Source organism: Lacerta agilis, chromosome 3, assembly GCF_009819535.1.
Source record: "Lacerta agilis isolate rLacAgi1 chromosome 3, rLacAgi1.pri, whole genome shotgun sequence".
NCBI lineage: Eukaryota > Metazoa > Chordata > Lepidosauria > Squamata > Lacertidae > Lacerta > Lacerta agilis.
The window spans coordinates 68,287,441-68,304,722 of record NC_046314.1 but is presented as its reverse complement, the minus strand read 5'-3'; the positions used below and the strand labels follow the sequence as shown (position 1 = coordinate 68,304,722).

General features: G+C 40.0%; 1 protein-coding gene across 11 annotated transcripts in view; it reads right to left on the bottom strand.

Moving 5' to 3' along the window:
- QKI (QKI, KH domain containing RNA binding) overlaps positions 1-17,282 on the bottom strand; it is a 104,623-nt gene that overhangs the window by 63,453 nt on the left and 23,888 nt on the right. For all 11 annotated transcript variants that reach the window (XR_004426254.1, XR_004426252.1, XR_004426253.1 and 8 more), the window contains exon 2: positions 4,693-4,835. Coding sequence is in view for 8 of the 11 variants with exons in the window: in XM_033144129.1 (XP_033000020.1) it covers positions 4,693-4,835 (143 nt within the window). In the remaining 3 variants the exon portion in view is untranslated. The remainder of the gene's footprint in view (positions 1-4,692; positions 4,836-17,282) is intronic.

The following is a 17,282-nucleotide window of genomic DNA, read 5'->3' as shown; positions in this document are numbered from 1 at the left end:
GGTGCGAACGGCACCCTGGAACGGATCGTGTCTGTAAGTAGAGGTACTACTGTACTAGCAGTAATTTGAAGAACTGCAACTTGTAAAGGTAAGTCAAATTCTTCTACATCAAAAAGCACGCTATAGTAATACTATATTTTAGTCTGCAAAACAGCAAGCAAGAATATATAATCATCTGAATAAATTGCAAGATTAGAAGGCAAACCAATCCATTTACAGTGGGACATTTAACCTAACAGGTAAAGGAGTGGACACAGAGGCATCTTACCACTTACGTTCATTTCTCCAAACTGCCTGACCTTCACTGTCAGTAAGCAGGATGACAAGCCCACCAACTGTTACCCCCCCCCCCGGGCTACAATGCATTCTCTTCCTTTTTAAGGCCAGTGTACCACTGCAACAAACAGCAGGGCTTAAGCCAGCTGCTAGAATGTCACACAAATATATTTAACTCTGATCTCATTTATTGCTTTAGTGACAACCATGTAGTAACCTTCTTGCTCTTGCCTGCTGGCATTCTTTACCAAACAGACACCACCACTCCATTAGACAAGGCACCACCACAATACAGCAAGCTTATCTGTCATCAAGACACATGCATTCTAGGTAGAGCCTTAATGTATTTATTACTTTTTATTTGCTTGAAACTACCTAGGACAAGCTGATGTTTGGCAAATACTGGGGCACACCTTTTCCTCACTAATTTCAGTAAAGCTGTGTACAAGTCATATGTGAAATTCTCATCCTGAATTTTTAAAGTTTTGTATTATTACAGGTATTGTCATACTATTCATCAATATACCAATCAAATATTAGAAAAGCTACCATACCACAGCTGCATGGGTGCCTTAGGTTGTTTTTGTTTTTTGTATTGGATCAAAGTATTGTATCTCAATGATCTAAGTTATTATTTTGGATAATGTGTTATCCACGTTCCCTGTTGGGTCATGTATGCAAGATAAACTGTTTAGTTTATTTTGTTTATAGTGAAATAAAATTGTACACACACGTGTACACACATGCAGAAATTTAACACATTTTATTTCATTCCTCAAGCTTTGTGTAAAAGCTGGTCCTTAGAGACAAACCCTTTTATCGGACATTGGGGAGATTCACAGAACTACATTGGAGGATAATTAATTCCACCCATAACGTCCGATTACAAAGTCAACCACAAATACTGTTTAGAAAAATACATGATTTTAATAAAAGCCTGCATTAGCTGAATTTTCGATACTCAAGACTTAGACCTGCTTCAGACATCATTCAATTGCCAGGAACATGTTTTGAACTTTCACTTCTCCCAAATTCCCTTCATCCCTGGCTTCTGGCATGCTTCTTTTGCCATGACATCTGAATGATTCAAACTATGATTCAAACATTAGGAAATCCCAATAATGTCCAAGTACAAAGATACTTTTGTCTCCCTTAGGTTACCCCTTCCTAAACAGGCTAAGTGATGAATGAATGAGAATGCTTACGTAGGCACAGAAACTCTGATGGAGGTGGGGGGGGGGAGGGAGGGAGAGAGAGAGAGAGAGAGAGAGAGAGAGAGAGAGAGAGAGAGAGAGAGAAGGCGAGGAGAAGCAAGGGAATATCATGGTAAAGGGGATAGTTGGTTAATTGTCATTCCCAAGCAGGAATGCTTGCAGGTACTACATGTCTGACTTCTGATCCACAGCTAATATTCAGTATCCTTTTGTTTAGAAATGCAAGGCATCTACAGATAGATGACGGTCAGCTCATTCAAGTCCTCAAGTATTTGATCAAAGAGCTGAAATATATATAATTCCAGCAACCACTGAATGATAAACTTCTTAACTGGGAACTAGTGAGAAAAATTAATAATCTAAATCACATTAAGGAGCAAACACACCATGCAGATTTCTGAAGCTCAAATCAGTCTAGAAAGAGTAGCATGCTCCAATGTTCTCTATCAGGATACCTTCATTCTTTCAAAGTCTGGGTTTCATTGCAAAAGAATTCTGTACCCCAAACAAGTCACAGAAAATTCATATGCTATTTACAATCAGCCATCAAACAGTCATTTGCTGCTGTAAAGGTGCATTTATTTAGCATGCCCAATGTATAGAAGGAATTAAAGAATTTCAGCAATCCCCAACCAGATTCCAGGGAGTCCTGACTGCAGCTCTTTCTAGTGATGGCGTTACTCAAGGGTACTTCTTCATTTGTTTCACTATCAACTGACAGGATATTTAAACTGTAACTCAATGATCATATTTGATGAGCTCTCTTATTCATAGGAATCTGATCTTATGCAGTCTTTTATTGGCAAACTAGATTCCGGTAAGGTGCATGAAGTCAGCTTGACCGATTGCTCTATCACTCAGCTGATGGCAATACTTGTCAGGGATGTGTTCTTTCCCAAGTAAGCAACACTGATCATGCTCAACTTCTAACACACATTTTTGAAGATAAGAGATCTCTCTTCTCTTATCAACTAGTAAGTCTCTGCTTCCTTACCCCCTTGAAACCTAGCACAATAATATAATTAAGGGAAGTTAGAAAAGAAATAGCATTGTCAGAAAGAAGTTCGCCTTGTTTAGTAGTGTCACAACTTGGAATTAAAAAATGAGACAGATTCCCTATCATATTTTATAAAAAGGAGACACTTTCAAAGTTTAATTTTTTTGGAAGAGACAGAAGTTCAATGGTATGAACTGATATGACTTTCTGGAGTATTTTACATAGCATCATGTCACTGAACATCTACACAGGACTAATAAACACTACTAATGGGGAGGGGGGAAGGGCGTAATACTGATGAAAGTCAGTGTGGTGTAGTGGTTACAATGTCAGACTAGGACCTGGGAGACTAGGGTTCAAATCCCAACTCAGCCCTGAGCATGGATGCCCAGGTCTCTGGGGTGGCCAGGAGTACATTTGCACAGTTAAAGCTAGTGCACCAGCTGCGCCTGTTTCTGGGCACAATTAAAAGTGCTGGTTATGACCTATACAGTGGTACCTCTGGTTACGTACTTAATTCGTTCTGGAGGTCCGTTCTTAACCTGTTCTTAACCTGAAGCACCACTTTAGCTAATGGGACCTCCTGCTGCGCCACCAAAGCACAATTTCTGTTCTTATCCTGAAGCAAAGTTCTTAGCCTGAAGCGTTATTTCTGGGTTAGCAGAGTATGTAACCTGAAGCGTATGTAACCCGAGGTACCACTGTAAAGCCCTTTATGGTTTAGGTCGAAGCTATCAGAAGGAGTGCATTCATCATATGAACCTGCCCATGATTTAAGATCTTTAGGGAAGGCCTTCTCTCGCTCCTGCCACCCTCACAGGCATGCTTGGTAGGGACACAGGAAAGGGCCTTCTCATTGGCTGCTCCCAGACTTTGGAACTCCCTCCCTGGAGAAGTCAGAAGGCTCCCTCCTTGCTGTCCTTCCACTGGCAGGTGAAGGTTTTCTTGTTCCAAGAGGCTTTTGAGAACTGACTGCTTTTAATGAGAGGGCTGGTGCTGTGCTGTTTTTATTGTAATTAACTGTATGGTTTTGATACGATTTTGCGTGCGTGCACTCACACACACTTTTAATTTCAAATTCCATCAAAGTTTAATTTTTAAAATGATTGTTCATAGCTGTTATTATTATCTTTAAACCACCGTGAGCCTCTGTCAGGGAAAAGGATGGGGTATAAATAAATATATGTACAACTACAACAGCAACATAAAAAGCTGCCTTAGACTAAGTCAGGTATTTGCTCATCTAGCCTAATATTGCCCATTATGACTGACAATGGCTCTCCAGGGTCTCATCACTTCCTGCTGCAGGAATGGAGAACCTCAGGTCTGGTGGCTGAATGTAGCCCTCCAGGCCTCTCCATCTCTGGCCCTCAAAACTATCTACAGCTCATACCCCTCTCACTGGCCTTACTTTGCACCAGAAGTGCTTTTGCCTTCTCTCAAAACAAAATGGTCAAATGACCAGTCAATCACATTTTAATGTTGGTTGCCTTCCGTTAAAACTATACTGTCACTGTATAAAAAATGAAACTTGCTAACCACACATTTTCCAACTATTAGCAAATCAAAACTTATTACTCAAGATATTTCAATGTAGATTTAGATGTTTAAAGAGTTGTCGTTTAAAAAAACTTTATAGAGCTTTGCAGAAGTTAATCTAATATGAAGTTTCAATTGTTATTCTGTTGTAGAGGCAAGATGTCATGTATTCTCAAGTGCAATCCCATATGTTACAGAAAGAAAAGGGTCTACCAAATTATCATCTGACCAGCAAGCTAGCCTATGCCTGTTCTTAGACGTAGGAAGGCTCATCATATATGGGAACATTTCAGAAACATCTCATTGGAAACAGGTGAGTTGATCCTGAGCACACAAACTGCAGGTGCTGTGGGGATGAGTACAAATGATCTTACCCCTTGGCATCATGATAGAATCACGTAGCTTCCAGAACAGTATTGCTTTGCCAAGCATTTGACAATAGCTAATACCGTTAACAGCTCATTATACTTTGTGAAGTGACCACTTTCTTAATCTTAGTTAGTCCAGAAAAACAGCAAGATATATAAGCCATAAAATAAAGATTGCTCTATTTATCAGACCTTACACCTCAGTAGTATTCTTGGATCTAGAAAACTGTCAAACATTTGAGAGGGTATTGCACAAGCTATAAGCCAGAAGATAGATTCACCAAAAGAAGGTACTTACATCTGGATATTCTTTTACAGGCACATATAGTTTCTCTTGTAACTGTACAATAGGTCCCACAGCATCAGGTAATTCTGCACTTCTCTTCTCCGTGCTACCATTTAACGTGTCGTTATACATGTCTTTCCGTACTCTGCTAATTTCTGTGGGGGGAAATGTATACTTTGTGTTAAACTCAAGACATTAAAATTTCTAAAACATTTATTTATCAATTTTATTGTCATCTTTATGAGATGACATTTATGGACATTATGGACAAATTATGGGCATTTATATAAATTTTATGGTTTATAATGCTCTATTAATGCAATTAGAAGGTACTCTGAGGTAGGAGAGGACATTCTGCTTTATAATTGGTGCAGGGAAACTCATCAATCCCATTTACTGCTTCATATATTTGCTTTCTAAAAAATACAACTGGAAGTAAAATTGTCAATACAAAACCTCTTAGTTATTGTTACCATAATATTTTACTTAAGTCCACCTTCAAATTTAGATTCAAGCAAAATACTGAAACCTCATGAACTATTTAAAGATTTCCAAAATAAAAGTGATATTGCTTGCTTTATGAAATCAAATCCAAGCATGATAGGTATCATCCAACACCACACTAGTGCAACAGGACTTTCTCTTCCTCTCCTTCTCGCTGCGGGCCCGCAAAATTTGCTTCTGAGGGGCGGGGAGAACTCCAGAATAATTATGGGGGGTGGGAGGAGAGGAAGTTCCATTGCACATGTGGAAAATTCATTGCACAATCAGGCGGGAATCACAGGATGTTACCGTAAGGTTTCAACTTCAGAGGAAACTATAGCAAACAGAAAATTCCTAAGAATTCTAGAACTTTGTTGGGTCCACTGAGATACACATGATCACATCAGGTCTACTGCTCAAGAAACAGTCTGGAGAATCTTCTGAACCCTCACCTAGTAGTGATCCAATAATAAATGAAGGAACCAAAGCCAATGACCTATTTCCAGACCAATGCAACAAACCAGATATTCCAAAAGAAAAAATAACATCTACATGCTTCAAATGTGGGGCTGGGAACTCAAAAGGAACCATTTTAGATAATACTGACCAAATAGAAATGACTATTCAGCTCTTAAGTAATTCACGTCACACCTCACGTCATGATGAAGTCACAGAATATCACTGCTTTGACAGAAATGAACCTTGCATTTACCAAGATCATTCAGCTAGGTTTTCAAGCAAGTGTTACTAAGGACTGCAGGCTTGAATGTGACTTTACTTTTATTTTTAAAGGCCCACATTTTGGCAAGTTAAACAGACACCCATGTGTAACATTAAGAACATAAAATGATACAGATCTCAGTAGCAGCCTCACAAATTCAGTGCACAGCAATTATTAGACAACAGTTTCTCTCCCCTACAAACCTTACGTCTGCCATTAGGGCACACTGGCCCCAACTCTTTCTCAAATTCAAACAGGCTTTCTTGCCTTGTAGTATAGAGAATTCTTCCATGCCACAGACAACACATATGACTACCAGTACTTACAGGCTGCTGAAATAAAGCTAAACAAAAACAAAACTTTAAATACATGTACAGGGTTACTAAGTTACTAAACCAATGTTTTGGAAGCATCTCTTAAAGAATAATTTTCTGCCCCACTCTGCCCTATTCCATTTTTTTTTATAAATGTTGTCTTTCATTCAATTTATACATTCTGTTGGTATTTGGTACAACAGAATCTAATTAACTAGTAGTCACTTTAGACTGTGGTGTAGAATATTTACTACCGGTATTGTACCCAAAATGGAAAAGAATTTCAAAGAGCACGTCCAGATACATTTAAGCTTAATAACAGTAATTTCATTTCTCTACCACAAACTCACATAAAAATCTGCAGTTTACAGAATTTTCAACTAAAACCAACTTTAGACTGAATAGTAGTCTCCCCCTGTTAAAACCAGTAAAGTTTCTAAAGCAGTTTGTCATGTTTTAAGAAAGGGAAATCCACTAGGTAACAGAAAACTGTTACATTACTTTAAGTAGCTCTTCGGATCACATACATTAATAGGATTCACTGCAAATTACTTCAGTATCTGAAGAAGTGTGCATGCACATGAAAGCTCATACCAAGAACAAACTTAGTTGGTCTCTAAGGTGCTACTGGAAGGATTTTTAAATTTTAAATTTTTTTATTTTTTTTTTTGACTATGGCAGACCAACATGGCTATCTACCTGCAACTGGAAATTACTGTTTTCCTTCGCACTCATTACTCTTACACAGCAGTTCAAAAACACACCAGTACAAATAGATAAATAGGTACCGATGCAGCGGGAAGGTAAACAGTGTTTCCATGCGCTCTGGATTCAGTCACGGTGTTCTGTGCCAGAAGCAGTTTAGTCATGCTGGCCACATGACCTGGAAAGCTGTCTCCCAGGTCCTAGTCCAACACACTAACCACTACTGCACAACAGATGTGGATTTTTACTTGTTTCTATGTTCTTTGTGATTTAATTTTTTCCTTCCATCAATTTCCTTTGTGAATCCAGTTCATAATGGTTAGAATGACTGGCTTGTCATATGAGACTGATAATATATTTTTAACTATTTGGCAGCATTTCAATTTGGCAGCACACTCAATTTCATCATTTTCTATTATAAAAATGGACCTGCAGGGTTGCAAAGCCCTCACCTCAACTGCAACACTCCTATAAAATGGCTTCAGCATTTAAAGCAACATCTTCCATACACAAACAGGTTTTAATCTAAACAGCCTTTCAAACTAACATTTCAAAATTGGTGCAGCATTCAATTCACAATTCATAGCAGAATGTTTTAAAACTTGAGCACACTGATTAGTTGCTAAAATTCCACAAATTTTACCCAGGGCCCACACATTTTGTAGGGAAGGTACACTTTAACAGGGCCTGAATGAATACGACACAACTGAGAACCAAAGACTCAGGTGTTATGCAGCACAAGGCCTTATCACCATATTGCAGCAGCAAGCTGGTCAGCAGATGCAACTACGAAGCTCTGTTTTGTACACTTTTGAAACAACTTTCAGACATCAGTCCTGAAAGTGCTACTTGTTTAGTACTCCAAACACCAGCATTGCAAGCATCATTACCTGTTGAGACCACTGACTTTTTATATGTAGGAACTTTGCAGTATATCTGATAAGATTTTAACATACTATCGCTTAAGTAGCATTTCAGACATTGGTAGCAGAGCAGGTATTTCATAAAACATTTATTGTTCTTCAAACTGTACCATACTTCTACTGGGACACCTTGTAGAAATGTTTTCCAAATTTTAGCTTTACCTCAAGCTCCTATTGGCTATTGCTATTCTCCTCTTTGGTACTCGCAGATACAAGTGACACAATAAAAATAAAGCAGGAAGCAAAAACTCAAGCCTCCATTCTTACAAAGAACTGATAAGTCTTACAACCTCAGCCAAAGTTTATGGACTGATAGTATTTTATTGCTCAGGGATTGTTTTCTTAGGGAGCGGATTCAACCTCAGCCAGAGTTTATGGACAGATAGTATTTTATTGCTCAGGGATCGTTTTCTTAGGGAGCGGATTGGGAGAGGGATCTTACAGCGAAGTGAAAGGACAATGCATGGTGCAACAACAGGGCCTGCATGGTGGTTGCATGAAGGAAGTGTTGGCCAAGATTGAGCAGGGAGAGCTCACCGGAGGGCACTGAGGGAGGAGCAGCCGGATGCTGCCGCCGCCACCGAAAGCCTGAGGCGACGCCTCTTTCCTTTCCTCCCTCTTACTCCATCACCCTCCTCTCTCTCTCTCTCTCTCTCTCTCACACACACACATTCCCCCCCACCATTTAAATACTTATGTTTATGTTGATTAAAATTGTTCTTCATTTTAAATATTGTATTGTTTTTCCTGTTTTTTGTGCACTACAAATAAAATATTTGCAGTGTGCATAGGAATTTGTTCATTTTTTTTCCAAACTATAGTCCAGTCCCCAACAGTGTCTGAGGGACAGTGAACTGGCCCCCTGTTTAAAAAGTTTGAGGACCCCTGCCTTAAAACATTCAGGGAAAACAAAAAGCAAACATTGTTGTAGTACACATACATTTCACCTTATTTTTTGTGTGGAAATATTACCAGAATATGCCCCTTTCAACACTTCCCCAGGATTCATCAAAGAATAATTTAAAATATTTTTCTTTCACAGAAACACCTATGCCATCTGTCTTCAATGAATGATCTACGAGAACAATGGTTTGCTATGGCTTGGGGGGGATGAAGAATGTTGCATCCAACTTTCTGTAAGCACAAGGAACCTGAGCACTAGGCAATTCTGTACACATGTCAAATTTCTTTGGGTAACTCCCAGATCAGGGAATTGGGATGATTCAGAGGATTTTTGAGTTGCCCAAATTGAAGCAGGGTTCTTCTAAGTGAATTTAACTGAATCAGAGTCCTCCCAAAGATTCCTTACTGAGAGAGGTAAACAGACAGACAGATTCAATGTCTGTAAAAGTGTCTGTTTTATTTTGCTCCATATGGGTAAAACCGTGTATGGAGGAAGAGGAGTGCAGATTTGTGACAGGCAGCTCTAGCTTTCAACCAAGGAATAATTTTACCAATGCTCTTTTTTACTTCCAATTGCAGTGCTTATGGGAGGCATGCAGAATAAATTTATCAAAAATTGTTCCAGTGTTTTTCATTGGTTTTTGTTACTGTGTCTGGCAGCAAAGGCAGGAGTAATCCCCAGGGCCTTAGTATTATGAGATTGTAACTCCCTTTGTGGCTTTTTTCAGAGTGACAAATACAAGAACTACCACCATGACAATACATATCAATGATTAGCTATTTGTGATTATCAGTCTCTGCTCACTTTGCTCTCAAACCCCACTCCCCTAAGACCCCCCAACCCTACCCCCCACCTTAAAGGTAAAGGTAAAGGGACCCCTGACCATTAGGTCCAGTCGTGTCCGACTCTGGGGTTGCGGCGCTCATCTCACTTTATTGGGCGAGGGAGCCGGCGTACAGCTTCCGGGTCATGTGGCCAGCATGACTAAGCCGCTTCTGGCGAACCAGAGCAGCACACGTAAACACCGTTTACCTTCCCACTGGAGCGGTACCTATTTATCTACTTGCACTTTAATGTGCTTTCGAATTGCTAGGTTGGCAGGAGCAGGGACTGAGCAACGGGAGCTCACCCCGTCGCAGGCATTCGAACCGCCGACCTTCTGATCAGCAAGCCCTAGGCTCTGTAGTTTCACCCACAGCGCCACCCGCGTCCCACCCCCCACCTTACTCCTCGTCAAATCACCACAGCACACGCTGCCAACACATCTCCCCTGTTGACTGACCCATGCCACCTCCACAAGTCAATCTCGCTCACCCTCTCCAGCCCCTTACTTGAACCACTGCCACAAGTCCAGATCACTCACCTGCTTGCCCACCTTGCTCACCCCACTCACTGCCATCAGTAATAGGATGATGCTTGGAAAAAGCTGTAGCATGATCTGCTTTACATTAACACTGAATGGTTTCAGACTAAAGCAGCATGCTTGCTGGGTTGCAACCAAGAGATAGGCAAAAATGCTGACTGAGCTATGCAATGGTCCAATAGCACTCAAATCTGACCTACATGAACCAGCTCCTAAAACCAAATCTACCTAGAATCAGTGGAGGAGAACTTCAGACCCACCACATCCTTCAATCTGGCCTGTCAGGTCTATCTCAGAAAGCCTCACCCATCTGCCAATCATTCTACATCATTTTATTGAGTTTGGAAATAAACCCTTAAAAAGCAGACAGAAGGATCTCACACCTCCAGTCTTTGTACTAAGCAACAAGATGCCAAGATCAGGTTTAAGCCTCTGCCCACTCTTCAAAAAGTAATATGCACCATTTCCACCCGAACCAATGAAGATGGTGAGAAATGCTGCCATTTACTTTCATTTCTGATCTTAGCAATTTGCTGCTTAGCACTGAGACCAAGAGATAAAAACCCTTTGCCTCTATGCCTGCTCAGGCAGAGGGATCTTTCCAACCACCCAAATCTCACTGCTGGAATGGAGATGGGGAATGAACGGGCTGAGCATTTGCTAGTGGCCAGGAGGAAGAGAGCAAATGTGTGCAAATGTATTTTAATTTAATTTTTGTTTTATTTCAATGCAGAAAATTGTATTTATTTATTTTTGTACTATTTGAATTTATTCCACTGGTAGGAATTTTATTTTGCTTTGTTTCTGTCTTACCCACCACTGAACCCTTGGAAAGTTGGCCATGTCTGAATCCAGTTCTCAGAGCAAGTGTTTCCTTACCCCCACCCCTAATTTGAACCGAGCTTAAGACTGTTTTCCTCTATAATGAATGAAGCATAACAAAAGATGCCCTCATCACAGCAATATCTTATTTGGTGTAACCTACATAACTGTTTTTTGCTCACTTCTCAGTTTATGGATATTTATCACTTGACATGAATGTTTATTTCACATTTCATGCAAAGTTAAAACACTTATGTAGTAAATGCCAACTCTGAGCACTGACCTAGTCTTGCTCAGTGACTTATCACATAGAAATGTAAACTGAAATCAAGGTTTTGAAAACAGTTTAAACACAGGTGCTGCAGGTTTCCATTTTCCAGCATGTGGGAGTGGGAGAGGTACCATATGAATATCTACAGGGCTGATCAATGTACCCACCCCACATTCATCTAAAAAAGTCAAGTAGAAACAGGGTCACATTATCATAGGCAACCTTCTTTGCAGTTAGCAAGCTTCTAATAAAGTACCTTGTCTTCACTGCACAAGCTGCCTTGTGACAATTACAGCAGCCTTCCCTAATATGATGCCCCCCAAAATGTTTTGAACTCCATTTCCCTGCAATGCCATTTAGCAAGACCAATAGTCAGGAATAATGACAGTTGCAGACCAAATACCTAGAGGGCACTAAGTTGAAGATGCCTGGCTTAGACATACCAAGGCACATGAGCTGGCAAGAACACAAAGAACTTGACCAAAAGATGCAAAGAATCATAACTGACTTTAAAAGAATTCTTCACAAAATATAATTGTTTTGTTTTAGATTAACTGTTTCCATTATGGTTTATAAGGATGAAAGATTATCACATTTCTCATTTTTGTAAACCAACATACTTCACTATGGGTAAATGCAGTTGATATCCAGGAAACAAAACCTACATTTAGATACTTAAACTTATGTAACGCAAACCAGTATGAGCTGTTAAAGCAACTATTATTGAATAAAAGCAAATGTTCATTTAAGCACAAAGCTGTAACTTGATGGCAATGTAAGCATAGAAAATGTACATTACAAATGCAGAAATATTGCATTTACTTGAGCCATCAAATCTAACATGCGCCTCAATTTTCAGAACCTTGAAACCAAAAAAAGTATTTGCTGGCAAATGTTAATGTACCACTGAATCTAACGCGCACCTTAATTTTCACAACGTAATTTGGCCAAAAAAGGCAAGCATTAGATTTGAGTAAATATGGTACTTGCTGACAAAACCATTTGCTTCAATCAACTATTTCATAGCACCTCTACTTCTTGTTTAGAATGCCATATGGACTACCTGTATTACATGCTTTATTTAATACATTTAGACCCTACTGGTCTAAATGAATAGTTTAGCTTCCTATGAAATAATTGGGATATGCAAGAAAATGTTATACTGCAGAGGATTCCTATTCTGAGTCCGAGGTAGCCATGCCATTTTTTCAGATAGAAAAAAAGAGGTTCAGGCCAGCATACAAAGACACAGTATTCGTCAAAACAAGTACAATATTATTTTCATAATATCTCTGACACAAGGGAATTATTGGGAGCGGCAGAGCAGCTGTAGCAAACAGGACTGGAGCCCGGTGATCCCAGTTTCAAAGAGAAACTCCTTCTTCAGCCTATGAAGCTAACAAGGTCCCACTTAGGGCACAAATAGCGGCAACTGCTGTGAGCTGGCTAGATCTCTTCAAAACCGTGCTGGATTACCGGTATTTGAATATACTAGCACTATGGTCACTGCTCCAAACTGGTTCAACAAACAATTACACCTCACACCAGGGCCTTGGCACCACTTAAGATCCTCACCATCCTCCTGGTCAGTTTCATGATCAACTGTTATTGGGCACAGTCATTTATGGTATCAAGATTATTATTTTTTACATATGTAGTCAGTTTATGCAATGATAGTTGAAATCATCCATAAAAACATCTCCTATTTTGGACACTCACTTGATTTCATCTTGCATCGCAAGATCTCTCTGGACATTTTGATCAAGGGCACAATAGCATGTTCTCAGTAGTAAATTATTCACTGGGCCCAGTAATACCACCCACAATGATTCTGTGGAGGAGTCTGCACCATTGGGAATTTCTAGCTTGCTAGACTCAGTGCTATTTCATGAACACAGCAACATCACCTACAATACAATGGAGTTTCCTTCCAATAGAGTTGATAACCATGTTCCACTGGTTTTCTCTGTTCTACCAGCATGTACCCCTCCTTCTGGCGATACAAAAGAACTGTGGTGTCTCCAGATGATTAACAAGCTTCATTGCCTCCCTCCATTCACTCTAGATGTTTGCAAACCATGTGCTAAAATGTATTGTGAATATCTGTGCACAAATCAAGCAGCTTTATGTATTTCTTGAGCAAGATGGCTCAGTATTGACCACTTCAGTTTGCCAACCAATTCACTTAAAAATTGAACTGCAGCCATCACTAGATAATTTTCTAAAAATGGTCTAGTATTGAGGGGGAAATGGCTGCAATTCTAGAGACATCAGAGGTTTAAAATTAGCTACACTTAGTAGCCTGGCGTGGTCTGGTCCATGGGGTCACGAACAGTTGGACACGACTAAACAACAACAAGAAGTAATAGTAGTCCAACATTATGCAAGTCAATGGCTCTTTTCATCTCCAAGATGGGCTTCTTTCATGTGACATATTCAGAGCACTCCTTCTCTACTACTCTCCTCACTTCTACACACCTGCAAACCAAGAGAGGGAGGCACAGACTCTTTGATGTCACACTAAGCTGTTCTGAAGCCCAGGACTCGCCCCCAGACTCCCTGCAGCTATGGATGGGAGAAAAAATATATACATTTTTACCAGGACCATGGAGGACGCTAGCTCCAACATCAATATATACTGATCTAACTTAGCCCAGTGTAGAGACGTTGTTGTTTAGTCGTTTAGTCGTGTCCGACTCTTCATGACCCCATGGACCAGAGCACGCCAGGCCCTCCTGTCTTCCACTGCCTCCTGCAGTTTGGTCAGACTCATGTTGGTAGCTTCGAGAACACTGTCCAACCATCTTGTCCTCTGTCGTCCCCTTCTCCTTGTGCCCTCCATCTTTCCCAACATCAGGGTCTTTTCCAGGGAGTCTTCTCTTCTCATGAGGTAGCCAAAGTACTGGAGCCTCAGCTTCAGGATCTGTCCTTCCAGTGAGCACTCAGGCCTGGTTTCCTTAAGAGTGGATAGGTTTGACCTTCTTGCCGTTCATGGGACTTTCAAGAGTTTCCTCCAGCACCATAATTCAAAAGCATCCATTCTTCGGCGATCAACCTTCTTTATGGTCCAGCTCTCACTTCCATACATTACTACTGGGAAAACCATAGCTTTAACTATACGGACCTTTGTCGGCAAGGTGATGTCTCTGCTTTTTAAGATGCTGTCTAGGTTTGTAATTGCTTTTCTCCCAAGAAGAAGATCTTCTAATTTCGTGACTGCTGTCATCATCTGCAGTGATCGTGGAACCAAAGAAAGTAAAATCTCTCACTGCCTCCATTTCTTCCCCTTCTATTTGCCAGGAGGTGATGGGACCAGTGGCCATGACCCTAGTTTTTGATGTTGATGTTGAGCTTCAGACCATATTTTGCACTCTCCTCTTTCACCCTCATTAAAAGGTTCTTTAATTCCTCCTCACTTTCTGTCATCAAGGTTGTGTCATCAGCACATCTGAGGTTGTTGACATTTCTTCCGGCAATCTTAATTCCGGTTTGGGATTCATCCAGTCCAGCCTTTCACATGATGAATTCTGCATATAAGTTAAATAAGCAGGGAGACAATATACAGCCTTGTCGTACTCCTTTCCCAATTTTGAACCAGTTATTCCATATCCAGTTCTAACTGTAGCTTCTTGTCCCAAATAGAGATTTCTCAGGAGACAGATGAGGTGATCAGGCACCTCCATTTCTTTAAGAACCCCCCCCCCCATTGTTTGCTGTGGTCGACACAGTCAAATGCTTTTGCATAGTCAATGAAGCAGAAGTAAATGTTTTTCTGGAACTCTCTAGCTTTCGCCATAATCCAGCGCATGTTTGCAATTTGGTCTCCGGTTCCTCTGCCCCTTCGAAATCCAGCTTCCACTTCTGGGAGTTCTCGGTCCATATATTGCTTAAGCCTGCCTTGTAGAATTTTAAGCATAACCTTGCTAGCGTGTGAAATTAGCAGGGTGGATTTGATTTAAATCAAACTCATTGAAATCACGATTTAAATCACTAGTCAGTAAGGCTCAGGGTAGATTTTAAAAAAATAAATCAGATTTTTAAAATTTAAATTGGATTTTTTTTTTATTTAAATCCACCCTGACTCGAATCACTGAAGTTCAGTATCAAGAAAGACCCTTCAAGTCTACATTGGGGTTACACGTTAATAATAATAAAAATGTTATATTCCAACAGCACTTAAGTGTTAAAAACATTTTAAAAGAAAACCTGCAGGGAATGAAATTGACAGTTTTTGACAAAGCAACCAGCTGGTGTAAATATTTGTTGCCACAATTCTGCATGTTTACTTTCACTTTATTAAAGGAACATTTTGCAAGGTTTCCTATTTAGCATGATGATTAATATGTGAATCAGTAAATTGCACTGTTATTTTTACTAGACAGCATCCAGAAAGGATTTCGAAAGGTAAGCAAACTTTTATTGAAGTGGAAATACTACCTTGATTTCTACTGGAATTTAACAAGCCATGTTAAGAAATCTAGTAGGGCACTTTTTACTTTAACACAGAAAACTGTAGTAAGTACTGGCACTACTGCGGCTTGTGCAATTTTATACACAGTATCTAAGCATGCCTTTCAGAATATAAATAGTCATTCTCCAGCTGTTATCTGTACTTAAATGATTTAAGTAAAAAAGCATGTTAGCCAGTAATTAAAATGCTGTAGATAACCTGTTTGATTTCGAGTAAGATTTCAAACAAGCTATTTAATATGCAAGAACAGCAAATGTAAATAGATAAAAGGATACTGCAAATTTAGAGATATTACTCAAACTCTTGGATAGAAACATAAAATTTAGTTTCTAATGGACAGCAGAAATTAACTAACTTAGCCAATGTTCATCTTCCACTCCGGTTTGCACTGATGCAAACTAACACTAGGTTACAGGAAATACAGGGAAGAAATGGGGAGCCATGAAAGACCCATGACTTAATCCAGATTAGACGGTTGCCCACTGGCCACATTTACTACTAGTTAGCTCTCCAAGGAACACATGCACGCATTGGAAGAAGCCAATGTGTGTGCTGCCAAAGTAGGCATTTCCACACTTGCCGCCCCGCCGCCACCCCCACCCCCCACAGAGAGAGAGAGGGAGAGGGAGAGAGAACATATGCAACCTACTGGACACTCACCATCCCTACCCTCCAGGAAGACATACAGGATTTGTTTCCAATCCATCTTCATCAGCAAAGTAGTGGAGCAGAATTTTCTTCCCCACAATGCTGGACTGGGGGGAAGAAATTATGTCTATTCTTCAGAGCTTAATCACCAGCATTTTTCCTCCCCATCATAGCACTGGGAAGAGACGGACCTCTCCTCCCTGCTTAGTACTTTGATAGGGAAGAAGATAGCTTGAAAAGGCACCTTTTCTCCCTCTTGGATGCCACCATCACTAGCAGTTCAGAGGTACTCCTTCCTGTTTCTGGAGAATTAAAACCTGCTAGCAATGACAGCATGCAAGAGGGAAATCATGTGCCTGTCCAAGGTCAGGAAGTGGCATCCTTTAAATTCAGCAGACCTGATCCAGCCCACAAACCATCTCTGATTTACACAGTATTTGTTTTTATGTTGTAAACTGCCCTGTGATCTTCAGGTGAAGGATAGTATATAAATTTAATTATTGGTAATAAATAAAAATCCATTTGAATGAATGAAGTGGTCTCTCTGAAGTTAATATTACCCTTAGTATCAGTTTGTGTCCACTGGCGTTATTGTGTTGAGACTGAAATCAACACCTATCATCATGGCGTGTAAAGCCATTCTTGTGCAGGCATTTTTAGCAGTGGTACAACAGTTATATGTGTAACTTTACACATATAAAAAGATGATGATAAACTCTGTATTCAGCTTTGGGGGAGGATCATAGGAAGAACCTATGGTAACACTTGGAATATTTGGAACATTTACTTTATGAATGTATGACCAAGGTGATTTCACCTAAGTTGTTTTTCCTCTGGTACTGACAGCATTTGTTCACTCATTTATTTCTGAGAATCCAGACATTTCCTTCAAACTACTGCATTCCTGTTTTTTCTCCAGGTATCATACCAGCCTTCAGGCGTGAACTAACATCAAAGTGCTAATGTTTCAACTGAGT